The sequence below is a fragment of the Talpa occidentalis genome, unplaced genomic scaffold, assembly GCF_014898055.3.
Source record: "Talpa occidentalis isolate TD23 unplaced genomic scaffold, MPIMG_talOcc4v2.1 talOcc4.17, whole genome shotgun sequence".
NCBI lineage: Eukaryota > Metazoa > Chordata > Mammalia > Eulipotyphla > Talpidae > Talpa > Talpa occidentalis.
This window is the reverse complement of record NW_023601754.1, coordinates 48,285,034-48,312,373: the sequence shown is the minus strand read 5'-3', so window position 1 is coordinate 48,312,373 and position 27,340 is coordinate 48,285,034. Positions and strand designations below refer to the sequence as shown.

At 49.8% G+C, this 27,340-nt stretch overlaps 3 protein-coding genes across 8 annotated transcripts in view; all 3 read right to left on the bottom strand.

The window, feature by feature from the left end:
* Window positions 1–27,340, bottom strand: part of LOC119249634 (zinc finger protein 350-like) — a 99,042-nt gene that overhangs the window by 37,405 nt on the left and 34,297 nt on the right. Inside the window, exon 5 of one of the 6 annotated variants that reach the window (XM_037517079.2) lies at window positions 9,476–10,232. The exons of 4 other annotated variants lie outside the window; for them this stretch is intronic. The gene's annotated coding sequence lies outside the window, so the exon portion shown is untranslated. Of the gene's footprint in view, window positions 1–9,475; window positions 10,233–11,423; window positions 11,960–27,340 lie in introns of those variants that run through there. One more of the 6 variants, XM_037517081.2, reaches the window with a different exon arrangement.
* Window positions 420–4,452, bottom strand: LOC119248703 (vomeronasal type-1 receptor 4-like). Its single transcript, XM_037515577.1, has 2 exons — window positions 3,559–4,452; window positions 420–491 (listed from the first exon to the last, which is right to left on the bottom strand). Exons 1-2 carry the CDS (start codon window positions 4,450–4,452, stop codon window positions 420–422), a joined length of 966 nt encoding a protein of 321 aa, XP_037371474.1.
* On the bottom strand, window positions 6,508–11,699 carry LOC129146117 (vomeronasal type-1 receptor 4-like). The gene is made up of 3 exons (XM_054697526.1): window positions 10,828–11,699; window positions 8,245–8,273; window positions 6,508–6,638 (listed from the first exon to the last, which is right to left on the bottom strand). Exons 1-3 carry the CDS (start codon window positions 11,697–11,699, stop codon window positions 6,508–6,510), a joined length of 1,032 nt encoding a protein of 343 aa, XP_054553501.1.

The window sequence follows — 27,340 nt, the reverse complement described above, 5'->3', positions numbered from 1 at the left end:
CCGTCGCGGCCATTAGGCTCCCTTCTCTGCTCACAGCTACGAGCCCCGGGGTATGGCCACTACAGTGTCCGGGCCCCAACCCAATGCAACAAGGCTTGGGGCCTGCACCGCCGTCATAGCCCAGGGTCTCCCTTCCCGTCAGCGGCTGCACAATTAGGATCTGGAGGCTTAGGGTGTCATATGAGTGGAATCCAGCCTTGTCTATGTTTCCAGGCCTGGCCCCAACTCCATGCCTAACTGGTTGACTACCTGCCGGTTTGTTCCCCCAGAAATCACCTCTCATTTTCCCATGCTGCCTCCGGGAACCACATGGCGCTCTCGGCCTTGGCCTGGCGGCTTCTTGGTCAGTTCATCAGCTGTGGGCTCTGTCACCTCTTGGCTCTTGCAATCGCTGCAGTGAACTTGCGATACAGAAATCGCTACAGGAACTTAATTTTACTTCCTAGGCGTTTTAGTTTCAGCTCAGGGACAAACGTCTTGTCTGTGAGTGTCTGGAAAGGGAGCACACTCACGTGGAGGACATTTACGGCACAGAAACCGATAGCTTACAAGACAGGGAGACAGTTTCCCACAGACAGAGTTGGGGAAACTGGACAACCTCGCACAGCAGAGTGGAGCTGGTGCACATGCTCCCACCACCGTGAACATGAACACAAAATGGAATAAACATTGGGTGGAGGACCTGAGACCGTAAACTCCAGGGAAGAAAACACAGATTGATGCTGTTGCGATCAGGCTCGGAGATGTATTTGGAGACCGATCCCAGCAAGGGAAACAAAAGCAAAATGAAGTAACTGGGGCCACATCCACCTAAAAGCCTCCACACAGAGGGAGAATATCACGTCTCCATGAACAGTCCCCCTGCTGGCTGGAAGAAGATACCGTATACTTCTGAGAAGCAGTTAAGCCTAAAACCACACAGAAGTATCAAACTCACCCATTGGGTTGTGGACAGGACTTGATCCTAAGGACACAGCCAGACATGGTAGGGTCTAGGGCTCCAATTGTGGTGAGGACACTCGCTCAGGAGGTGCAGATTTATCGAATCAGAATTTCTTTACAAGGAACAAAGCTTCTCCTGTCAGCCCCTAGGACCTGGAGGAACTGGGCTTGGGGATGTGGGGCACTCCCTGGGCAAAGTAACCAGGAATGATCAGGTGTTTGCTGGTCACACAACAGGTTCCTGGACAGTAGTACCGGGGAAGGACCAACATCAGGGCAGCGGAAATGCACAGACAGCATCAAACAGACCCAAAGAGGAAGGTGCTCGCTCCACCTCCTTCACAGAAAAGGCCCCGCCAGGTGGTGACCTTGGGGCAGGTGGCAGAGAATGGTGGCCTGGGGGTGGTTGTGGGGGAAGCCCGAGGCTGGGAACGGACAAGACCCTGTTTGTGGTATCCAGGGACTGAGGACAGGGTGAGCTCATGGGAACTTACTCTGCACTCACAGGGGCAGGACGTTAAGTATGTAAAAACCATACCAGGTCTTAGAAAGATGGGATGAGGAAAACAGACTCATATTTTCATGTCCTGATATGGCAAAGGTGGATTCAGTGACTAAATGTCGCTGTGGTGAGCTCTTAGAAACAGAATAAAATTTCTAGGTTAAAATCAAACAATACTGGGCCTCCCTGGTGGAAAGGGGTTAAGGGCCACACTATGAGGCGATCCACAGCCTCTGCAGCAGGAGTTTGATCCCCGGCTGGCCAGGGAGCAACCCACATGGCGCAGCAGATATCTCCTGTCTTACCCGCTGCTCCCCTCAGCACTGTGTTACAGTCAGTCTGCCTGTTCTGTTCCCAGCTCTGTCACTAGTGAATCTTCTCAACCCGCACATCTCTGGCCTATACCCCAGCTCTTGTATGAATAAATAAATCTTTAAAAAAAATCAAACAATACTTTGTGCACAACTTTCAAAGAAGATGCGGTGATTATACTGCAGAAATATCGAGTGCATTTCTAATATAGGATCACATTTAAAACCAAAGGAAAAGAAGCTAGCATAGACAAAATATGAAAAGACATTCTAAAATTATACATCTAATATAATAATAAAAATACCATATTACAGTTAAAGGTGAATTGCAACTTTTAAGTTCAAATAAATGTTACTATACACTTTGGATTTGTTTTAAGAGGTTGGTTAAACAATAAATTGATAATAGGAAAAGCATGTATTTATTTTAACAATTGATTGTATAGCAATATGCACACCAGATAAAACACACTTTAAGAAATGTCACTATTCTAGATAATAGGATTGGTCATTTCTCTCAAATTAGGAAGTTCTAATGCGTAGATAAATGACATGATTGCTGTAGGTGGACACGGATACAGGTGCCTACACTACAAGCACACAGGCCACACATGTGATCACTGACACACATCTGCAGATCTGCATGGGCACACATGGAAACAAAATACAGTTGTACGATGTGAGCGTCCATGAGCTTCTCCTGTTTGTGCTTTGTGGTCTGAGAAAGTGTGTCACGTGAGCTCAGATATGTACAGACAAGTCTGTCACAGTAAGTGCTTTGAGTCGCACACTGTTGAATGCTTCATATTTTGCGTGAGCTCCACGCTGTACATTCAGAGCAAGCTCTATACATGTCCCAAATGAGACTGAGGACAAACGTCCTTGGCACCGTGAACACACAGGGGATCCAGCTCTTTCCTTCCAAGTGCATGTGTCCCAGTGCCAAGTTTCCTGTGCCTCTACCCTGAGCGACGAGAGAGGGCACCTCCTGTCTGTGTCTTGCAAACCCGCACATATCCCCTTCACCGTGAGAGAGATTTTACTCCTGTACACCCCAGGCCATGCAAAGCACGTCTTCTTGAATCGACACTGTCACCCTCACCCTCTGGTGGCTCGAAACCAGTGAAGCTGTGCTTCTGTGGCTGCTGGACCCAGCCCATTCGTCCGCAGGTCTATCAGAGGATGCTCCGGCACGGAATCGCCTTCACACGCCCTTCTCAAATAAGGGCTCCGCCTCCCTGACGGTGGAATGTGCAAAACTGAAAACCGCTCCTGAAGCCAGACTTGCTGCCAGGGTCTCGCCTCAGGACAACAGACTCCAGCTCCAGGGCTGCCCTGCCCCCACCATGCCATTTCCTGGTGTCCTCAGATCCATGCCGAGTATTATAAAGAATTTACTGTGAGAATTAAAGTGACACAGTTGAGGCCTCTCCACTATGCCAAAGAGTGTCCGGAGCACATGCTGTCTCACATTGTAACCACCTGGAGCAAGACCATGTTCCCGGAGGAGTATTAGGGACCCCTACACAGACCTCGTTACGGTGACTGGTCCCAAAACATTTGCTGTGAAGAGGTTGCTCAGCTTGTCCATAAACCATAAGTCACTCACGACTGCACTTAGGACTGGGGCTGTTGAGTGAATTATCGAATGAATAAATGACCGTGCCCTGCACGCGGTTTACATATTTCTCAAGGGTTTGGGCATTTATTGTTCCTGATCAGGGCAGAGCACAGCAGGGACACTTTGGGTTCCCAGCTCAAGAGCAGAAAAGGACAGAGAGTCGGGAAAGACAGTGTGATTACTGCATTGAAGTTAAAAAGGAACCACTCGGGATTATACATAACAGCCACAACAATCTTCAGCATGAAGGAAATGATGTTAGAGCAGATGAAGGTGCTGACCAGGAGCAGGATGGTGTGAGTGGCCCTAGACTCGGGGGAGGACGTGGAGGAGACAAACCTGTGAAGGTGCTGGACCCGCTGCCTGTGCCGGGACAGGGTGTAGACCATGGAGCCGCTCGCCCCGGCCATGGTCACAAAAAACACAACATCTGGGAAGGAGAGCAAAGCCCCGTATAAGATGTCACTGGCTGGATCGTGACGAACAGAGGAACACTGTCCATACCTTTTCCTGCTTGTGTCATTTTTGTCACTGAAACTGCTGGCCATGAACATGGCAATGATGGAATTTACCAGCAGGCTCAGGACCCAGCACAGGGCAATGCAGGGCAGGACGCACTTGGGAGGTTTCCCTCTCAGTCCTGCCCCCCTGCAGCGCCAGGGGCTGATGGTGACAGCCTGGACCACACTCAGGAGGCAGGTGGTGCTGATGGACATGCTCCTGCCCACCTGTCGCGCATAATGGCAAAATCTGCACCCAAAATCGTTGAGGATGGGGATCTCCCCAGAGAATGTCACTGGATAGCAGATTCCACCCGACATGAGGACCAGGCAATTGGCCACAACCAGGTTCTTGACAATGAAATCGGTGGCCCTCGGCCGACAGCCAGTGAGAGAGACAAAGAGGTGATGGGAAAGGAGAGAGAGGTTCCCCAGAAGCCCGAGCACAATTTGGAAGAAGAAAATCATTTGTACGGCCAAATGCCTGGCGTCCATCCTGCCAGTTCCCAGGCTGACGTGGGCCTTCTGAGCAGGAGGACCCTGTCCAGGAACCCGAGGCTCAGGCTCCTGGATCATGGCAGGTGCAGCCCTGACCTCCCCTCCCAGCACAGCTCCCGCTCTGACATGTTCACGTCAAGGCGCTCATCCTTTCGAGACTTTCAGTGGCTGAACGGACAACCAGGACTCACGGCTCTGACGTGCCCCAGGCAAGGTAACTTCCTTCCTCACGACTCCTGAGGCGGCCTCTCCAGACCCCGTGAAGAGGAGGGCGCACAGGCACACAGGGGATCCTGGTTCTCCAGACTCATTCCTCGGTTCGGGCCGAGAGGAGAGCTGCACCTGGCTGGGCGGGGACAACACAGGACACTGGACCCACACTCACAGGGGCCCCTCAGCCGGTCTCCAGGTAAATCACAGCTAGATTTGACTGTGTATTTTGTCACTACTGGTGAGACTCATGGCACTTGATTTAACTTTGCTAGTGACAAATTTTCACATATTTTTGTTCTAATATCTTACTCAGTTTTTTTTTTTAAAGATTTATTTATCTATTTATTATACAAGCACTGGGTACAGTCAGAAGCGGGGGAGGGTGAGAGAATTCACCAGAGCCAGAGCGGGGAGCAGAGCAGGCAGACTGAAAAAAACACATGGCTGAGGGGGAACAGTGGGCGAGAGGAGAGGTCTGAGCCCCATGTGCGACCCTCACCTGCGGCCAGTGTCGAACCGATGCTACAGAGGCTACGAGCAGTTTCGCAACTCAGCGCTCAACCGCTGCGCCACCAGGATGGCTCAATATCTGAGTCAGTTTTACACTGTGCTAAAGCTACAGAGACCAGGGAGCCCCCAGCACGGGCTACGGGGTGTCCTGGGCTCTCTGTGAGCCTGGCAGGTGCAGAGCGGCAGGACGGCAGGAGCACAGCAGAGCCTCGGGCCCCTCCAGGAGCTGCGCGCCCGAGCACCAGGGCGAGAAGTGCAGCCTCGGAAGAGAGTACAGGGAGGCGCGGCTCCTGGTCACAAACCTCAGCCAGGAGCTGTTGGCACCTGAGCTGCAGGGCTGGGTCCCAGGACGGCCGGTCATGAGGCCAGAGCGTGCGTGAAGGGGAAGGAGCAGACACAGACCTGCCGAGGCGGGACTGGTGCCCAGAGTGACGGGGTTATCACATGGACAGCGGCAGAGATGGGACAGGACACTCTTCAGCCTGAAAACGTCTGCAGCCCGCAGCTTTATTTTCCTACAGTGCTGCTGTCCCTACATTTAGGAGGAAAGTCTCTCCACAGTGGGGACCCATGGACGCAGCCCGCTGCGTCCCTCACCCTCCGTGTCGGGGACCGTCTCCTCCCCACGGCTCTCAGACGGGCTTTCTGCCAGGACCAGAGCCCCGTGGAGCCCCCGGCCCTGTCTCACCAGCAGGGAGGCCCCTAGATGCCCCATGGCCCTGGGCATGGCCAGGACTCCTGCTAAGGAGGCTGAACAGCAGGAGCCCCAGATCCTCCACGCTGAGGTCAGGGGAGTCAGGGTGCTCCTGGGCTGCCTGCACCTGCAGCCCCCTGGGCCTGTGGAGCCCGAGCCAGACACCAGGCGCCCTCAGGGTGGGGGCCTGCACCCCGCTGTCTTCACTAGCCTGGGAGATATCTGCTCCGGCTGTGCTCCAGGAGCGGGTCCCCTCCTGCCCGTGTCCCTCCTGCACCCCTGTCCTCCTTCCCCACCCGCCCCCGTGAGCACAGAGCAGACTCACCGGCTTCTTGCCGCCCAGGCGCTGTGCTCAGGAAGGGCTCATCCTGTGTCCTTGTGCCGGGCCCAGTGCACCCCAGAATATAGTCTCTTCCGCTGGGACCCACTCCCCGTCAGACCCGCAATTATCGGGTCCCCTGGAGCTGCCCGGGCAGCGACAGGCCTGGGAGCTCAGAAGAGTCGTGAAAATTGTTTCTGCTGCTAATTGCCAAGAACAACTTCTGAGTCCTTAGCGGCTGTCCAGAGATTGGGGCGTTGGGGAGACTCTGATTCCCTGGGCGCTGGGGGCATCAGAGCTCCTGGGAGGAGCCCCAGAATAAACAGGACAGCCTGGAGTCTGCAGAGGAGGGGCGGCCCAGGGAGGCTCTGATCACTGAGAGGTTCACCCCCGGGAGTCAGGGTGGCAGGGTGGCAGGCCCAAGATTCAGTGGATTCTCGGGGGAGTCTAGGCCCAAGTAAGGGTCCGTGGACTTGGGGCGGCTGAACTGGGTGGAGAGCAGGTCAGGGAGGAGGCAGACGGTGGGCTCTGCATGGACACAGATGCAGGAGGGCTGGCGGTGGCCGAGTGGTTGGCAGGAGGCCGGATGGCAGAGAGGGCGCAGCATGCGGCGGAGAGGGCGCTCTGGGGACTTGGGGGCTGGTGCCCAGGCAGGGAGTCCTAGTGACCTGTGCAGGTGCTGAGGCACACAGACCAGGAGGCTCAGGAGCGAGGGGGAACATGAGGGACAGATCATGGAGGGAGCAGTACGGTGGCGTCTGGGGTCGAAAGTGGAGGAGAGGCCTGGGGCTACATGGGGTCTGATACTTTACGGGTATCCAAAGAGAACACAATTGAGACTCACTTAGGGCCCCCCTGGTGGCACAAGGGGTTAAGCACCGCACTGTGAAGTGATCCACAGCCTCTGCAGCACGAGTTCAATCCCTGGCCGGCCAGGGAGAAACCCACATGGCGAGGCAGCCCTCTCCTGACTCACCCGCTGCTCCCCTCAGCAGTGTATTGCAGTCAGTGCCTGTTCTGTTCCCCGCTCTGTCTCTAGTGGATCCTCTCACCCCTGCATCTCTGGCCTATACCCCAGCTCTTGTATGCATAAATAAATAAATCTTAATAAATAAATAAATAAATGGCAGAAGCGGGATAGACAGGCGACAAGATGATGAGGGGAGGGAGCCCATGGATTCCACTGCAGAGCTCTCCTCCCCAGCACGATCCCGTCGCGGCCACTGGAGCTCCCTTCACTGATCACAGCCACGAGCCCTGGGGGCTGTGGCCAAAGCAGGTGCCTGGGCCCCAACCCAATGCAACAAGGCCCGGGGTCTACACCGCCATCACAGCCCAGGGTCTCCCTTCCCCTCAAAATTAGGCTGCAAAATTAGGATCCGGACGCTAAGGGTGTCACATGAGTGGGATCCCCCCTTGTCTATGTTCCCAAGTAGTGTCTAGGTAGCCTCGGCTACCTGCCGGTCTGTTCCCCCAGAACTCACCCCTCTTTTTCCCACCCAGGAACCACATGGCGCTCTCGGCCTTGGCCTGGCGGCTTCCTGGTCAGTTCATCAGCGGTGGGCTCTGTCACCTCTTGGCTCTTGCAATCGCTGCAGTGAACTTGCGATACAGAAATCGCTACAGGAACCTACTTTTACTGCCTGTGGACTCTAGTTTCAGCTCAGGGACAAACGCCTGTGAGTGTCTGGAAAGAGAGCACACTCACGTGGAGGACATTTACAGCACAGAAACCGATAGCTTACAAGACAGGGAGACAGTTTCCCACAGACAGAGTTGGGGAAACTGGACAACCTCGCACAGCAGAGTGGAGCTGGCGCACATGCTCCCACCACCGTGAACATGAACACAAAATGGAGTAAACATTGGGTGGAGGACCTGAGACCTTAAACTCCAGGGAAGAAAACACAGATCGATGCCATCGCGATCAGACTCAGAGATGTGTTTGGGGACCGATCCCAGCAAGGGAAACAAAAGCAAAATGAAGCAACTGGCGCCACATCCCCCTCAAAGCTTCCCCACAGCAGAAGAAAATCGCGTCTCCATGAACAGTCCTCCTGCTGGCTGGAAGAAGATACCATGGGCTTCTGAGAAGCGGTTAAGTCTGAAATGCACACACAAGTGTCAAACTCACCTCCAGTGGGCTGTGGGCAGGACTTGACCCTAAGGACACAGCCAGACGTGGCAGGGTCTAGGGCTCCAACTGTGGTGAGGACACTCGCTCAGGAGGCGCAGATTTATTGAATCAGAATTTCTTTACAAGAAATAAAGCTTCTCCCTCAGCCCCTAGGACCTGGAGGAACTGGGGTTGGGGGATGTGGGGTGCTCCCTGGGCAAAGTAACCAGGTATGTTCAGGTGTTTGCTGGTCACACAACAGGGTCCTAGACAGCAACGTCAGGGAAGGACCAACATCAGGGCAGCAGAAAATGCACAGACAGCATCAAACAGACCAAAGAGGAAGGTGCTCACACCACCTCCTCCACAAAAAGGGCCCCGCGGGGTGGTGACTTGGGGCAGGTGGCAGAGCAGGGTGGCCTGAGGGGTCGTTGTGGGGGGAGCCCGAGGCCAGAGTCAGACAAGACCCTGTTTGTGGTATCCAAGGACTGAGGACAGGGTGAGCTCATGGGGACTTACTCTGCCTCACCGGGCGGGGCGTTAAGTATGTAAAATCCATACCAGAGGGCTTAGAAAGATGGGATGAGGAAAATAGACTCATATTTCCACGTCCTGATGTGGCAAAGGTGGATTCAGTGACTAAATGTCGCTGTGGTGAGCTCTTAGAAACAGAATGAAATTTCTAGGTTAAAATCAAACAATACTGGGCCTCCCTGGTGGTGCAAGGGGTTAAGCACCGCACTGTGAGGCGATCCACAAACTCTGCACCAAGAGTTTGATCCCCGGCTACTCAGGGAGCAACCCACATAAGCTGCCTCGCCCGCTGCTCCCCTCAGCAGTGTGTTTCAGTCAGTCTGCCTGTTCCGTTCCTCACTCTGTCTCTGGTGAATCTTCTCAACCCCCACATCTCTGGCCTGTACCCCAGCTCTTGTATGCTTATATAAATCTTTAAAAAACAATCAAACAATACTTTGTGTAAAACTTTCAAAGAAGATGGGGTGATTACAATGCAGAAATATCAAGTGCATTTCTAATAGAGGATCACATTGAAAAGCATAGACAAAATATGAAAAGAATATGGAAAATACCATATTCAGTTAAAGGTGAATTGCAACTTTTAAGTTCAAATAAATGTTACTATATACTTTGGATTATTTTTAAGAGCTATGGTTAAACAACAAATTGATAATAGGAAAAGCATGTATTTTTTTAAACAATCGATTGTATAGCAATATACACACCAGATAGAACACATTTTAAGAAATGTCACTATTCTAGTTAATAGGATTGGTCATTTCTCTCAAATTAGGACGTTCTAATGCGTCGATAAAGGACATGATTGCTGTAGGTGGACACGGATACAGGTGCCTACACTACAAGCATGCAGGCCACACATGTGATCGCTGACACACATCTGCAGATCTGCATGGGCACACATGGAAACAAAATACAGTTGTACGATGTGAGCGTCCATGAGCTTCTCCTGTTTGTGCTTTGTGGTCTGAGAAAGTATATCACGTGAGCTCAGATATGTACAGACAAGTCTGTCACAATAAGTGCTTTGAGTCGCACACTGTTGAATGCTTCATATTTTGCGTGAGCTCCACGCTGTACATTCAGAGCAAGCTCTATACATGTCCCTCCTGAGACTGAGGACACACGCCCTTGGCCCCTGAACACACAGGGGATCCAGCTCTTTCCTTCCAAGTGCGTCTCCCCAGGTGCCGAGTTTCCTGCGCCTCCACCCTGAACGACGAGAGAGGGCACCTCCAGTCTGTGTCTTGCAAACCCGCTCACATCCGTGGGAGAGATTTTGCTCCTGCACACCCCAGGCCACGCAAAGCACGTCTCCTTGAATCCTCACCATCACCCTCTGGTGGCTGGAAACCAGCTAAGATGTGCGTCTGTGCCTGCTGGACCCAGCCCATCTGTCCGCAGGTCTACCAGAGGATGCTCCGGCTCGGAATCGCCTTCACACGCCCTTCTCAAATACGGGCTCCGCCTCCCTGAGGGTGGAATGTGCAAAACTGAAAACTGCTCCCGAAGCCTGACTCGCGGCCGGGGTCTCCCCTCAGGACAGCTGACTCCAGCTCCAGGGCTGCCCTGCACCCACCGTGCCATTTCCTTGTGTCCTCAGCTCCATGTCGTATATTACTAAGAATTTACTGTGAGAATTAAAGTGACACAGTTGAGGCCTCTCCACCATCACAGAGAGTGTCAGGACCACGTGCTGTCTCACACACATTGCTGATCATGTGGAGCAAGACCATGTTCCTCACAGGAGTATTAGGGACCCCTGTACAGACCTCGTTTTAGTGACTGGTCCAGAAACACTTGCTGTGAAGAGGTTGCTCAGCCTGTCCATAAACCATAAGTCACTCATGACTGCACTTAGGACTGGGGCTGTTGAGTGACTTATCAAATGAATAAATGACCGTGCACTCACACACGGTTTACATATTTCTCAAGGGTTTGTGGCATTTATTATTCCTGATCAGGGCAGAGCACAGCTGGGACACCTTGGGCTCCCGGCTCAAGAGCAGAAAAGGACAGAGAGTCGGGAAAGAGAGCGTGACTACTGTATTGATGTTAAAAACATACCAGTCGGGATTATACATAACAGCCACAACCATCTTCAGCATGGAGGAAATGATGTTAAAGCAGACAAAGGTGCTGACCAGGAGCAGGATGGTGTGAGTGGCCCTAGACTCGGGGGAGGACGTGGAGGAGGCGAACCCATGAAGGTGACGGACCCGCTGCCTGTGCCGGGACAGGGTGTAGACCATGGAGCCGCTGGACCCGAGCATGGTCACAAAAAACACAACCTCAGGGAAGGAGAGCAGGGCGCCAGATAATATGTCACTGGCTGGGTCGAGTCGAACAGAGGAACACTGCCCAAACCTTTTCCTGCTTGTGTCATTTTTGTCACTGGAATTGCTAGACATGAACATGGCAAAGATGGAATTTACCAGCAGGCTCAGGACCCAGCACAGGGCAATGCAGGGCAGGACGCACTTGGGAGGTTTCCCCCTCAGCCCTGCCCCCCTGCAGCGCCAGGGGCTGATGGTGACGGCCTGGACCACACTCAGGAGGCAGGTGGTGCTGATGGACATGCCCCTGCCCACCTGTCGCGCATAATGGCAAAAACTGCATCCAAAATCGTTGGGGATGGGGATCTCCCCAAAGAACGTCACTGGATAGCAGATTCCACTCGACATGAGGACCAGGCAATTGGCCACAATCAGGTTCTTGACAATGAAATCGGTGGCCCTCGGCCGACAGCCAGTGAGAGAGACAAAGAGGTGATGGGAAAGGAGAGAGAGGTTCCCCAGAAGCCCGAGCACAATTTGGAAGAAGAAAATCATTTGTACGGCCAAATGCCTGGCGTCCATCCTGCCAGTTCCCAGGCTGACGTGGGCCTTCTGAGCAGGAGGACCCTGTCCAGGAACCCGAGGCTCAGGCTCCTGGATCATGGCAGGTGCAGCCCTGACTCCCCTCCCAGCACAGCTCCCGCTCTGACATGTTCACGTCAAGGCTTTCGAGACTTTCAGTGGCTGAACGGACAACCAGGACTCACGGCTCTGACGTGCCCCAGGCAAGGTAACTTCCTTCCTCACGACTCCTGAGGCGGCCCTCTCCAGACCCCGTGAAGAGGAGGGCGCACAGGCACACAGGGGATCCTGGTTCTCCAGACTCATTCCTCGGTTCGGGCCGAGAGGAGAGCTGCACCTGGCTGGGCGGGGACAACACAGGACACTGGACCCACACTCACAGGGGCCCCTCAGCCGGGTCTCCAGGTAAATCACAGCTAGATTTGACTGTGTATTTTGAAACTACTGGTGAGAGCCGTGGCACTTGATTTAACTTTGGTAGTGACAAATTTCCACCTATTTTTGTTCTACTATCTTAGTTTTTTTTTTTAAAGATTTATTTATAGAAGCCCTGGGTACAGTCAGAAGCGGGGGAGGGTGAGAGAATTCACCAGAGCCAGAGCGGGGAACAGAACATGCAGACTGATGAAATACACTGCTAAGGGGAGCAGAGGGCGAGAGGAGAGGTCTGTGCACCTTGGACCCTCACCGGCGGCTGGGTATTGAACCAACGCTACAGAGGCTACGAGCAGTTTCGCAACTCAGCTCTCAACAGCTGCGCCACCAGGGATGCCCAATAATCTTAGTCAGCTTTACACTTTGCTAAAGCTACAGAGACCAGGGAGCCCCCAGCATGGGCTACAGGGTGCCCTGGGCTCTCTGTGAGCCTGGCAGGTGCAGAGCGGCAGGATGGCAGGAGCACAGCAGAGCCTCGGGCCCCTCGAGGAGCTGCACTGTCTCCTCCCCACTGGCTCTCAGACGGGCTTTCTGCTGGTACCAGAGCCTCATGGAGCCCCCCGCTCTGTCTCACCAGCACGGAGCCCCTCTATGCCCCTTGGCCCTGGGCATCAGGCCAGGGCTCCTCCTGACGAGGCTGAGCAGCAGGAGCCCCAGAACCACCACACTGAGGTCAGGCGAGTCAGGGTGCTCCTGGCCTGCCTGGACCCGCAGGCCCCTAGGCCTGAAGAGCCCGATCTGGGCACAAGGAGCCCGCAGGGTTGGGGGTCCGCACCTGCTGTCTTCAGTCGCCCAGGAGGTGCCTGCCCAGGTTTGGCTCCAGGAGCAGATCCCCTTCTGCACCCCTGTCCCCTCCCACACCTGCCCCGTGAGCACAGAGCAGACTCACCTGCTTCCTGCCTCCTAGGCGCTGGGCTTATGGCAAGGACTCAGCCTGTGTGTGTGCCAGGCCCAGTGCACCCTGAGATATAGTGTGTGCTGCTGGGATCCCCCCCTCCTCAGAGCTGCAATTATCAGGTCCCCACGGGCAGTGGCAGCTCTGGGAGCTCAGAAGAGTCGGGAAAACTTTTCCTTCTGGTAATTGCCAACAACAACTTCAGGGTCCTCAGCGGTGTCCAGAGATGGGGGGCAATGGGGGGACTGTTTCCCTGGGCCCTGGGGGCAGACAGAGCTCCCGGGAGGAGCCCCAGAGTAATCAGGACAGACTGGGCGCTGAGTGGGCATGGCGTCCGGGGAGGCTCTGCTCGCTGGCAAGTTTGGCCCTGAAGGGAGATCTTATTAACTTCATCCCAACCACTGAGCAAAGATCTGGAATGAGTCAAAACGTCCAGGGAGGTTTTAAAAGGTAGGAAACAACATGAACAGGGTAACACAAATGCCATCCTCTATCACTGTCTTCGTCTGCTCAACTCTTCATCAATGATTGTGGAGACACTGGACAAGATACGTCACCGATACGGATCCTCCCTCGTGACAGAATGCAGGAGGTGACTAACAGCCGCGGAAAGAGAGAGAGATGGTTCCAAAATATTCCCTCCGACAGGAAGCACCAGCGTCAGGTGTGTCCCCATAGAGGAGCCCGCAGGTAGCCACCAGGTGAAGAGATGCTGTTGGCCTGGTTCATGACCGTCAGCGGCTCACTCCGCCCTCCACACTCACACTCCACTGCATCTTCGGTGACAGACGCTGGCTGTCTTTGTCTCACCCCCTGTTGTCTCTGGCAAATTTAATTCTTACATTTTTTTTCTTGTCACAGCTCTACAACTGAATCCATCACTATCCCCAGTGTTGAGCCAGAACGCTGGTTGCTGGACAAACCACGCTCTGAATGAACACACACTCAACAGCATGCAGGTCCCACAGCCCTGTGCGTGCAGGTCCCCACACCCCGCTAGTCACACCCTCTGTGCAGACAAGCACACACGGCCACCGCTGGGCTCACAGGAGCCCGCTGCCCCTTCAGTCCTGCACACACGCACCGCGTGCATAGTCACACAGCCGTGAGCTCGGATGACAACAGCACAAACACAGGGTCGGTGTTTCACACAATCACACCCAGTCACCAAGCGTGTGTGAACACATCCTTACACGAAGGGACTGTGGCATCTCGAGTTCGAGACACCTTTCTCCACCATCCCCAGAAGCAAACAGGGGAACCGATGCAGGAGCAAGGAAATGCTGAGACGTAAAACACGAGGCCCAGGCTGCGAGGTGTTTTTCGCTGGAACCCGGCTGCCCTAGTCTTTCTGCTATGTCCTGTTCCCTCCCCATTGGAGGGTAAAGGAAGCTAGCAGCCTTTTCCACCCTTCCCCTGCCAGCCACTAGGGCTGCCATTTGTGGTCTTGCACACCTCCTCGGTGGTGCAGGCACAGGGCACATAAGCCTCTGATTAGGGATACCTGGGCCAGAGAGCACAGGCATGAGCTGTGTAAATGCTCACGCCTGTGCCAGGAGGCGGGTGATAAAGGCAGCAGCAGCAGCCCTCAGAGACAACCACTGGGAGGTGAGACCACAAGACAAGAGAAGAGTCCCAGAGAAATGCTGAGAGAAAACACCAGGGTATCCGGATTCAACATTAAGGCCTGTCAGATCTACAGGGGGCTCCAAGACTCCCTTTATTGGTCTGCCCGAATCAACAGTAAACCTGCCCTCTGCCTGCGGGCCTGGCATCCATCTTCATGCCACTGAGCTGAACTACTACTTTAGTTATCTGCTGGAAATGGAATAAAACGAAATATCCAGGCAGGTTTTTCAAAGGGATACAAATGAAATTGCTAATAATTTAACTTATATTTTATTTTATTTTTTTTTTTAAAAGATTTTTTATTTATTTATACGAGCACTGGGTACATACAGTCAGAAGCGCGGGAGGGTGAAAGAATTCACCAGAGCCAGAGCAGGGAGCAGAACAGGCAGAAGGACCGAAGTACACTGCTGAGGGGAGCAGTGGGCACGGCAGGAGAGGTCTGCGCGCCATGTGGGACCCTCGCTGGTGGCCGGGGATCGAACCGGCGCTGCAGAGGCTGCAGGCAGCTTCGCAGCCCAGCGCTCAACCGCTGCGCCACCGGGGAGGCCCTTAACTTATATTTTAAATCATTGAACACAGTTGCACACATCAATGAACTCAGATTGGTTTGCACAATTCCATGCCATTGTAGGATCCTAGGTAGGATGGTATCCTTTATCACTGTTGACCTCTGGTGACAGCAGTAGTCACGGAATATGCAAAGGAGTCCCTGACAGAGACCCTCACAAATAAAAGCACTAGGAGCAGGTGGCTTCACAGGAAAAATCTATGATTCTTGTAACAACCACGTAAGCCAACACTAGTCACTTAACCCAAGAGCATCAAATGTTTAGCATCATGTTCCACATGTATTTCTTGCAGAATGTTTACTGAGGAGAACTTGTTGCTAAAATTAAGAAATATAGGTTCGGTGCAGGCCCCAGTGCATGCTGGGAGCAAGAAATTTTCTCAGAGTCACGTTCTGTACAGCAAGCCTCCCACCTCAGGTCCAGTAGCTGCTAGAGGAGGCGTGGACAGCCCTGCACAGATGCCAGAACTTCCTGTTCTGCCCCCTGGTCACCCACGCTGGTGACTGACACTTTACTTAGAGCCACGTTCCTCATTGCCTAGTAATTTTTTCATGACTTGTCAAGGGAAGTTAGTCCCACATCTTATGAAGGGGTTTGCATCACAAACATGTTTGAAAACGGGGCCTCCCTGGTGGCGCAAGAGGTTAAGCACAGCACTGTGGAGCTATTCGCAGCCTCTGTAGCACAAGTTTGATCTCTGGTCAGGGAGCTACCCACATGGCACAGCAGATCTCTCCTGCCTCACCCGCTGCTTAGCAGTATATTTCAATCAATCTGCCCGTTCTGCTGCCCACTCTGTCTCTGGTGAATCCTCTCACCCCCTGTATCTCTGGCCTGTACCCTAGTTCTTGTAAACATAAACAATCTTTTAAAAAAAGTGTTTGAAAACGAACAACACAGACATATTACAAACACTTAACAATAGATGTTTTGAACACATGTGAAGTTAACAGGCTGAAAACTTTGACATTATGACCTAAGTACTTATTGGGTGATGCCCAAAGGTTTGTCAGGCGTAAGTTAACTACCAAAGCTGGTTAGAACAGAGCCTTCGAGACAGTCAGACCATCATTTGGAGGCAAGAGGTGTATCCTGGATGTGTCAGGCAGAAAAAAGTAATGTGTAGGGCACATACTCACACATTGAAAGGCTGAGTGAGTTTTTCACTGAGTTATGGGGCCACAGGCTGCTTTTTTCTATTACATTATAATTTCCTGTTTTGGGAACTGCATTAAGAGAAACGTAAAATATATAGTTGTGTCTGTGAAAGACAATTACTGTATGGTTTCACTCCTTTTAGAAATATAAATAGCCAGAAGGGGGCGGAGCAACATGGCGGCGAGGAGACGCTGCGAGTAAGATCTCCCATTAAAAAAAGTTAATAGGGAGGAAAAGCGGCAGGTCCCAGTGAGAACTGGGACACGCAAGATAAACGGGTGACGCCAGCGAACTGCCCGAAGAAGAAACTGGCCATAAAAGAGGACTAGAAGGGAGGGAAGCACAGAACCCTGCTCCCCTCCCCCGCCCACAGAGGCGGCACTCTCCGACCGGCAGAGAGGAGGAAACAACAAACCAAAACGGCCCACAAGAACAAACGACGACGCAGCAAGCGGGACTGTGAGTGGAAAGGAACTATTGCAGCCACCACACCCCGTGAACGGGAGCTGAGGCGAACCCTGCAGGATCCGCCGCAGCGGTGAGCGAACGGCTCCGGGCGCCATTAGAGAAGAACAAAGACCTCGGGAGACGCGCACACAGCCCGGGCTGCCGGTAAGCCTGCGCGGGAAAGCGGCGCGCTCGGGGAGCTTGAAAAGCAAGTGCAGACCTGGATCGCGGCTGCCCAGGTCCCCGCGCCTGCGACCTAGGCTTGCGGGGAGACGACCTAGGCTTGCGGGGAGACGCGCGGAGGTCCTCACTGAGGTGAAGGTCCCTCCCTGAGTGAGCAGGAACCAGGCGCCCAGGCACGGGAGCGGTGCAAAAGGCGCCATTCCCGCGCCACTGAACTGGGCTACAGCCCGCGTCCTGGAACTGAGGGCTTTGAACTGAGACCCGGGGCACGAAAATTCGGGGCGTGGTTTCTCCACGACGGTGGGGCACAAGGCAGACACAGCACCCCAAAGCTGTTGAGGTGTACCCTACCATTCCCGCTCTGTTCTCTGTCCCACGGGGTGGGGGGAGGCGAAAAACAGCCCCCCAAGGACAATAGGAGAGATCTCTGGCGCCACCTAGCCACCAGGAAAAAAAAAAGTCACTAACACCCTATAAAACAGGACATTTCTTAAGACTGCTTGAAAAGGGCAGAAGGTTTCTGGAGGACCCAGTGGCCAGCCGGGAAGTTATTCCACGCCAGGCCCCTTCCGACCAGCAGTCTGAGCCCACAGAGGGAGCAGGCACCCACGTCTGGGGCAGACCGGGTGCACAGAAGAGTGTGCCTGAAACCGGAGGCGCAGGGACTGCATCCCGCTTCGCCATTTGAGAACAGGGACATTTCTTCAGTAAAAACTGCCTAAAACCAGCAGAAAGCTCCCCCAGAAGACAGAGATGGCTCCTGGAAGAGCCAGAGGGGACCGGAGAAGTTCACCCAAGATGTCAGTCAGTCCGAGCAACACAGTGTCCCAACGCATACGACAAATTAGAAAACAGACAGTAGGGAGTAGAAGAACCACACGCAACCTAAAAACTCCTCAGGAAAGAAGCACACCACAAAAAGAAAACCACTCCCCAGATTGCAACGATAGCAACTTGGAAGAACTTCTGAGCCTTCCAGAAAGAGAATTTAAAATTGCCATGATTAAAAAGTGATAGATCAGAAGAAGGAAATTGAGTCCCTAAAGAGGGAAGTAAGAGAAATGCAGGAGATCAAAGAATTAATGGAGGAACTAAAGAACTCTGGGAAAAGCAATGAAAGCAGAATAGATGAAATGGAAGAACGAATAAGTAATCTTGAAGACACAGAAATAAAAAGAACCAAAACAGAAAAGGAAAGAGAAGTACGAAGGAAAAAGAATGAAGAAAGACTTCGGGAACTATCTGACTCCATGAGGAAAGGAAATATAAGAGTTATAGGAATTCCAGAAGGAGAGGAGAGAGATGTAGGAACAGAGAAAATATTCATGGATATAATTGAAGAGAACTTCCCAAATGCGAAGAAGGAGCTGAAAATTGATATACAAGAAGCAAGAAGAACACCAAACTTCCACGACGAAAGGAAAAACACAGCAAGACACATAATAGTAAAGCTCCCAAGAATCCAGGACAAGGAAAAAATAATGAAGCTGACAAGAGGGAAGAAACAGATAACATTCAAAGGAAAACCAATCAGGCTGACATCAGACTTCTCTGAAGAAACACTACGGGCAAGGAGAGAGTGGAGGGACATAGTCAACAGACTCCAAGAAAACAGATGCCAACCAAGAATACTCTATCCCGCAAAGCTCTCTTTCCTCCATGAAGAAAGAATATGGACCTTCCCAGACAAAGAGAAACTCCGGAATTTCATTGCGACTAAACCCCCACTCCAAAAAATACTACAAGGAATCCTAAAGCCAGAACCTCAGAGGGACGAATAACAACGAAAGAAGACCAAAAAAAAAAAAAAGTTATTAAAAGAATAAATAAATAAAATCAAAGGAAAGACAAACAATGGCAAATACAGATGCTAACATATCAATATTAACTCTAAATGTAAATGGACTAAACTCTTCAATAAAAAGACACAGAGTTGCAGCCTGGATTAAGAAACAAAACCCACCTTTTGCTGTCTCCAGGAAACACATTTAGCTACAAAAGATAAAAATAGGCTCAAAGTCAAAGGATGGAAAACAATCCTACAAGCAAATGGGCCAAAAAAGAAAGCAGGAACAGCTATACTTATATCAGATAAAACAGACTTCAAACTCAAAAAAATAAAAAGATACCCCAATGGTCACTACATTATGATTAAGGGGACAATACTTCAAGAAGAAATAACACTCATTAACATATACTCACCAAACGAAAGAGCACCAAAATATATCAGACAACTGTTGTCCTCTCTGAAAACAGACATCAGAGAAAACACATATGTAGTGGGAGACTTCAACACACCACTATCAACAATGGATAGATCAACAAGACAAAAAATAAGTAAAGAAACTAAAGCTCTAAATAAGGACCTAGAGCATTTGGGCTTAACAGACATCTATAGAACACTAAACCCAAAAAAAAACGGAGTACACATTTTTCTCAAGCGCACACGGATCATTCTCCAGGATCGATCACATACTGGGGCACAAGACAAACATCAACAGATACACCAAGATTGAAATCATACCAACCATCTTTTCTGACCACGAAGGCATCAAACTAGAAATAAATCATAAAAAGAAGGCAAGGTACTATCCTACCTCATGGAGATTAAAAGCCACACTACTGGAAGACCACTGGACTAACGAGGAGATCAAAGAAGAAATTAAAAAATTCTTTGAATTGAATGACAAGGAGGACACCAATATCCTAAATGTATGGGATGCAGCAAAAGCAGTAATAAGAGGAAAATATATAGCAATAGAAGCTCACATCAAAAAACAAGAAAGAACTCAAAGAAACAACCTAATCTCGAAGCTCAAAGATCTAGAAAAAGAACAACAAAAAAACCCCAGAACCACTAGAAGAAAAGAAATAATAAAAACCAAAGCAGAAATAAATGAAATTGAAACTAAAAAAACAATCCAAAGATCAATGAAACCAAGAGCTGGTTCTTTGAAAAAATAAATAAAATAGACAAACCCCTAGCCAGGCTCACAAAGGAAAAAAGGGAGAAAGCACAAATACACAGAATCATAAATGAAAGAGGAGAAATCACAACGGACACGGCAGAAATCAAAAGAATAATCAGTAACTACTATGAACAGTTATATGGAAACAAGTTCAACAATCTAGAGGAGATGGACAAATTCCTACAACTCTACAATCACCCAAAGCTAGATAAAGAAGAAATAGAACACCTAAACAGACCAATTACAAGCAGCAAAATTGAAATGGTAATTAAAAACCTCCCCAAAAACAAAAGCCCAGGACCTGATGGATTTACAAATGAATTCTACCAAACATTCAGAGACGAATTAGTGCCTATCCTTCACAAACTCTTCCAAAAAATTGAGAAGGAAGGGACAATACCAAACACGTTCTATGAAGCCAATATTACACTAATACCAAAACCGAATAAGGACAACACAAAAAAGGAAAACTATAGGCCAATCTCCCTAATGAACACTGATGCAAAAATCCTCAATAAAATTTTAGCTATCAGAATCCAACAATGTATCCATAAGATAATTCACCACGACCAAGTTGGATTCATTCCAGGGGCACAAGGATGGTTTAACATCCGAAAATCAATCAACGTTATCCAACACATCAACAAAAAGAAATATAAAAACCATATGATAATATCAATAGATGCTGAGAAAGCTTTCGACAAAGTGCAACACCCATTCATGATAAAAGCCCTTGAAATTCTTGGGATACAAGGAACATACCTTAACATCATAAAGGCCATCTATGACAAGCCAACAGCCAGTATCATTCTCAATGGTGAAAAGCTGAAAGCAATTCCATTAAGATCTGGAACAAGACAAGGATGTCCACTCTCACCACTGCTTTTCAATATAATACTGGAAGTCCTAGCCAGAGCAATAAGACAAGAGAAAGACATCCAAGGAATCCAAATAGGAAAAGAAGAAGTCAAACTATCACTATTTGCAGATGATATGATAATATACATAGAGAACCCCAAAATCTCCACAGAAAAACTAATTCAACTCATCAATCAATTCAGTAAAGTGGCAGGATACAAAATCAACACGCAAAAGTCAGTAGCCTTCCTATACACAAACAATAAATCTGAAGAAGAAGAAATCAAAAAAAACACCCCTTTTATTATCGAAACAAAAAAAATCAAATATTTGGGAATAAATCTAACAAAAGAGGTAAAGGACCTATACAAAGAAAACTATAAAACACTGTTAAAAGAAATAGAAGAAGACACAAAGAAATGGAAAGACATCCCCTGCTCATGGATTGGAAGAATAAACATTATTAAAATGGCCATCCTACCAAAAGCAATATACAGATTCAATGCTATTCCAATCAAAATCTCAATGGCATTCTTCAAAGAAATAGAACAATTATTGATGAAATTCATATGGAATCACCAAAAACCCCGAATAGCCAAAGCTCTACTGAAAAAAAAAGAAGGAAATGGAGGCATCACACTCCCAGACTTCAAACTATACTACAAAGCCATAATCATCAAAACTGCATGGTATTGGAACAAGAACAGACATACAGACCAATGGAATCGAATAGAAAATCCAGAAATAAACCCACAGATTTATGGTCAACTAATCTTTGACAAAGGAGCAAAGACTATGCATTGGAGCAAAGAAAGTTTGTTCAATAAATGGTGCTGGGAAAACTGGGTCGCTACATGCAAAAGAATGAAGCTTGACCACTACCTCACACCATACACAAAAATCAACTCAAAATGGGGGCCTCCCCGGTGGCGCAGCGGTAGAGCGCTGGGTTGCGAAGCTGCCCGCAGCCTCTGCGGCGCCGGTTCGATTCCCGGCTGCTCCCCGGCCACCGGAGGAGGGTCCCACATGGTGCGCAGACCTCTCCTGCCACCCGCTGCTCCCCTCAGCAGTGTACTTCGGTCCCTCTGCCTGTTCTGCTCCCCGCTCTGGCTCTGGTGAATTCTCTCACCCTCCCGCGCTTCTGACTGTACCCAGTGCATGTATAAACAAAAACAAATGAACAAACAAACAAATAAATAAATAAAACATGCCTCTATTAAAAAAAAAAAAAAATCAACTCAAAATGGATTAAAGAACTAGACATAAGACCTGAAACCATAAAATACATAGAAGGAAATATAGGCGAAACACTACGGGATTTGCACATCAAAGACATCTTTACAGACACATCACCCAAAGCAGTGATAGTGAAGAGAAAGATAAACAGCTGGGACTACATCAAATTAAAGAGCTTCTGCACAGCAAAAGAGACAATAACAAAAACAAAGAGAAACCCCACCAACTGGGAGAACATTTTTGCACCCAACACTAATGATAAAGGACTGATCACAAAAATCTGCAAAGAGCTGATGAGACTCAGCAACAACAAAGAAAATAAGCCAGTCAAAAAATGGGCAGAAGAGCTAAAAAGAAACTTCTCTGAAGAGGAAATGCAAATGGCCAACAGACATATGAAAAAATGTTCAACATCACTTGTAATCAGGGAAATGCAAATCAAAACTACCATGAGATACCATCTCACACCAGTGAGAATGGCACATATTAAAAAAACTAGCAACAACAAATGTTGGCGAGGATGTGGAGAAAAAGGAACTCTTGTGCACTGTTGGTGGGAGTGCAAACTGGTCCAACCACTATGGAGAGCTGTGTGGAGATTTCTGGACCTACTAAACATAGAGCTTCCATATGATCCAGCAATTCCACTCCTAGGTATTTACCCAAAGGACACAGAAACATCAATTCCAAAGAGCACCTGCACTCCTATGTTTATAGCAGCACTGTTTACAATAGCTAAGCTTTGGAAACAACCCAAATGCCCAAAAATAGATGACTGGATCAAGAAGATTTGGTACATATATACCATGGAATATTACTCAGCATTCAAAAAAGATAAACACATGCAATTTGCAGCAACATGGATGGCACTGGAAGGGATCATGCTCAGCGAAATAAGCCAAAAAGAAAAAGAAAAATACCGGATGGTCTCACTCATAGCAGGAATCTAGAAAACTTAAATAAGGGACCAGGAAAATGAATATAAGAAAGTGAAAATCAAAATCAACAAAAAACTATGAACCAGAGACACTTTTTGGGGGGTGGGTGGCGGGAGGGGAAGGATTGGGGTCAGAATGGGGCGTTTGCAATTGTATGGGGGAATATAAAAATAAAATTTAATATTTAAAAAAAAAAAAAAGAAATATAAATAGCCAAAGCAACTGCCAAAACACAACATGAGTAACATTTAGACTCAGTGAAAGCTGTGCTGGCAACCACTGGAGGGGGTGGGCAGAGGGGAACGCCAGCAGAGGGGACATGACAGAGGGCTGGCGCTGGGGCTCTGCGGGAGCGGGAATGAGGCATGTGCACATGGTGAGGCCTGAAGCTGTGGTCCTTGAGTACATATTGAGTAAGCAAGTGAAAAATCAATTCCATTGGATGGAAAAAAATATGTACATCTGTATATCATCCTGTCTATTTTCCAGATATCTTAAAGAACATTTCATCTTTCTGAAGTGTCACATCAAAGAGTGTATTCCATTCCCTGTGGTGCTCCAGCTGAATCATAACACTGTAAGAGTAAGGTAGGTTGAGTATTTTAGGTTAGAGTGTTACGGGGACCCCGGCCACCTCAGCGGTGGGAGCGTCAGGAGCAGTCCTGTTCTTTAACCTGCTGCTCCACCACAAGTCAGGTGTGGCAGTTGCTCCTCAGAGAACTTTTATGTAACAGTGTACTTCCTGGATCGTGCAATGGACCAATCAAGTGTGAGGTGTGAGCTGACTGGTGCTAAAGGTCCAATTGGACTTTTGTTACCAGGACACAGCCTCTCACCACATGTCAGTTGTGGCAGTTGCTCCTCAGAGCCTTTCTATGTAAGGCACACTTCCTGGGTTGTGGAATGGACCCATCAGGTGCTATGGGCTCATTGGCAAATGGTCTAATCAGCCACAGGAATGAAAAAACAATCCTTGTGGATGTGGCACCCCAAAAGAGGATGTAAGCCAGGGTCAGAGGGAGCTGAGGGGAGAAATGACAACAGCCCCCCCGAGAAGGAGAGAGACAACGCCAGCCTGGAGGTGATGCCAGCCCCTGAAGAGACAGATCCAGCCTCCAAAGAAAGAAAAGCAGCATCCAGCAGCCAAGCCCCTGAGGAGGGAACAGAAACCCAAGGACTCTGTCACAGACTGGGCCTCAGTCCTGTCTCCGACATTGCCTGAAAGGAACACCAAAGGCCCTGGGTCTGGCGTCCCAAAGAGCTGTTTGTTGTTGGTGTAACCAACAACTCACAAAGGGCTGTTAACACTGGGTGTCTCTGACATCGCCTCTGAGGGTCCAGCAGTGGCCATCACTACTGGCTGGTGCTGTCCAGCCCTCCTGGTGACTGGTGGCAGCCATCACTGATACTACCTGGGACAGCAGCCTCCACCTGTGGATAAAGGGAGCTCTGTTTCCCCTGTTTGTAAAATAAACCCCATGGTGGTTGTTTCCTGAGCCCGAGGTCTCCTGCAATTGTGCCCACAGGTGAGAGCCCACAGAGAGTGACCTGTCCTCTCATCGGGGCACTGTCCTTAGTTAGGCTCTAGCTCTTGGCTTTGGTTTTTGGACTTTTGGCCTTTTGGGGGCTTTTTGGTGGCCCTCTGGTCTCAGAGTCTGGGCAGGTGAGTGGCCATTACATCCTTCCTTCCGGCCTACTGCCCGCTGCCCTTTTGTGACCTTCTCCGTCCCTGTTTCAAAAAGTTAACAGGATTCAATACCCGTGATTCAAACAGTTCTTCACTCAGTAATTTTCAGGAATGCTTGCTCTAAGACAATATTGCACAGTGAGATGCCAACAAGTGGCGCTTTGTGCCTTCCAGCCAGAGTCCAGGTGGAGATGCCCTGAACAGATGAGCTGAGTGGCATGGGTGAGCACGGGGGCCCCTCAGAGAATGCTGGAACCAGACCCAAGGCACCGCTGCCCCTACCACTCTCCCCAGAGGGAATCCAATCACTACTATCTCGGGAATATCCCAGGGGACAAAGATCGGCCAACCTCACAATGAGACCAATTCATTTTTTGGCAACAAAAAAATATTTTTCTCACTGTCATCATATCCACAAAACTATTACCAGAGATGACCTTTTCACATGGTTTTTACATGAAGGAAAAACATGACCTACAATGTGCCATTTGGTTACGTTTTCTTTCTTCTCTAAACCATGCGTTTTAGAAATACCACAACTCCAGGGACTTTCAGTCAGACGTGGGCATGAAAGCTCTCCAAGACAGAAGTACTGGGACCAGACCAGGTCCCTTGGCAGGTAGCAGGAATGAGGCTGTCCTAGTAGACCCACTGCAGTCACCACCTCTATGTGGAATTCTGAGAGACAAGTGGAGTGTTGTTCACGTGACGTCCTACTTGCAATTCTACCGTAAGTACAGGTGAAAGGTTTCCGGGGGGGTTCATATGAACAAAGTTTTTGTGTCACGACTTGAATGTGGAAACATTCCACATTCACATGCCCTGAGTCCATAACAATGAGGGCATTATTGACTGGAGGGGAGTGAGAGGCCTCAATCTCTTACCTTCATGCTCTTCATCTGCATTCTACTTCTCTTGCCACCTCTTTGCCCCCTACTTCTCACTGGCTCCCCAAATGTGAGGAAAATTCACATGAATACATTCTCTACCTGTGCTACAAAGGCTATGCTAAGAGTAGGTGGCCAGATGAATACAATGACCTGATGTTAGAGTTCTTGGGCCAGAGGTGAGGAAGTGTCCCATGTAAAGAAGTGATCTTCCCCAAGTGAGGTCTGGCTCGTCTGGCTTTACTCTCAGCTTTGGGGAGGGGGGTGACTGGGGAGTGATCTCCAGGCCTGTGGAAAGCCTTTCCAGATAGGAGCATCTTTGCTTGTTTGGGGGCTTCGTCACAGAACGGAGTCCCAATGTTATATAATGTTATGATTTACGATGGGACTTTGGACCAAGTAGTATCAGATCAGCCTCTGGAGGAACCTGAGACTAAACGTGGTACCCAACCTCAAGACAGGCTGGAGACTAAGGAGCCAACACAACAGTAAGCAATAAAGCTCCACTAAAAACTCTGGGCACCAGGGCCTGGGTGGGCGCCCCTGCTTGAGACAGACCGAGAGTGGTCACATATTGATGGTGGGGAAGTAACGCATCCAGGAGAAGCAATGGGAACACCCACGTATGGATCTGCCCCGTGCGTCCCTAACCTTGGCTGACTTCCCTCTGCACGCTTTCCCTGTAATAACCCTCTACCACGAGTATAACACTTCCGTGGGGACTCAGTCCTTCTAGAGAGTGGGTACACCCAAAGGTGTAGGGAGCGCCCACCCCTGTGCTTGGCATATGAAAGGAGGGTGGTCTTGTGTGAACTACTTCCCCTCTAACATCTCAGTAGGCATAAAACTCTCAACATCACTTGTAATCAGGGAAATGCAAATCAAAACTACAATGAGATACCATTTACACCAGTGAGAATGGCACATATTAAAAAAACTAGCAAGAGGGCCTCTCTGGTGGCGCAGCAGTTGAGCGCTGGGTTGCAAAGGTGCCCGCAGCCTCTGCAGCACCGTTTCAATCCCCGGCTGCTCCCCGGCTACCGGAGGAGGGTCCCACATGGCGCGCAGACCACTCCTGCCGCCCGCTGCTCCCCCCAGCAGTGTACTTCGGTCCTTCTGCCTGCTCTGCTCCCTGCTCTGGCTCTGGTGAATTCTCTCACCCTCCCGTGCCTCTGACTGTACCCAGTGCTTGTATAAATAAATGAATATATCTTAAAAAAAAAAAAAACACTAGCACTAACAAATGTTGGTGAGGATGTGGAGAAAAAGGAACTCTCCTGCACTGCTGGTGGGAGTGCAAACTGGTCTAACCACTATGGAGAGCTGTGTGGAGATTTCTGGACCTACTAAACATAGAGCTTCCGTATGATCCAGCAATTCCACTCCTAGGTATTTACCCAAAGGACACAGAAACATCAATTCCAAAGAACACCTGCACCCCTATGTTTATAGCAGCACTGTTTACAATAGCTAAGCTTTGGAAACAGCCCAAATGCCCAAAAATAGATGACTGGATCAAGAAGATGTGGTCCATATACACCATGGAATATTACTCAGCATTCAAAAAAGATAAACACATGCAATTTGCAGCAACATGGATGGCGCTGGAAGGGATCATGCTCAGCGAAATAAGCCAAAAAGAAAAAGAAAAATACCGGATGGTCTCACTCACAGCAGGAATCTAGAAAACTTAAGTAAGGGACCAGGAAAAAGAATAAGAAAGAAAATATCAAAATGAACAAACAACTATGAACCAGAGACACTCTATGCGGGGTGGGGACGGGGAAAGGAGGGCTTGGGGTCAAAATAAGGGGGCTGTAATTGTACG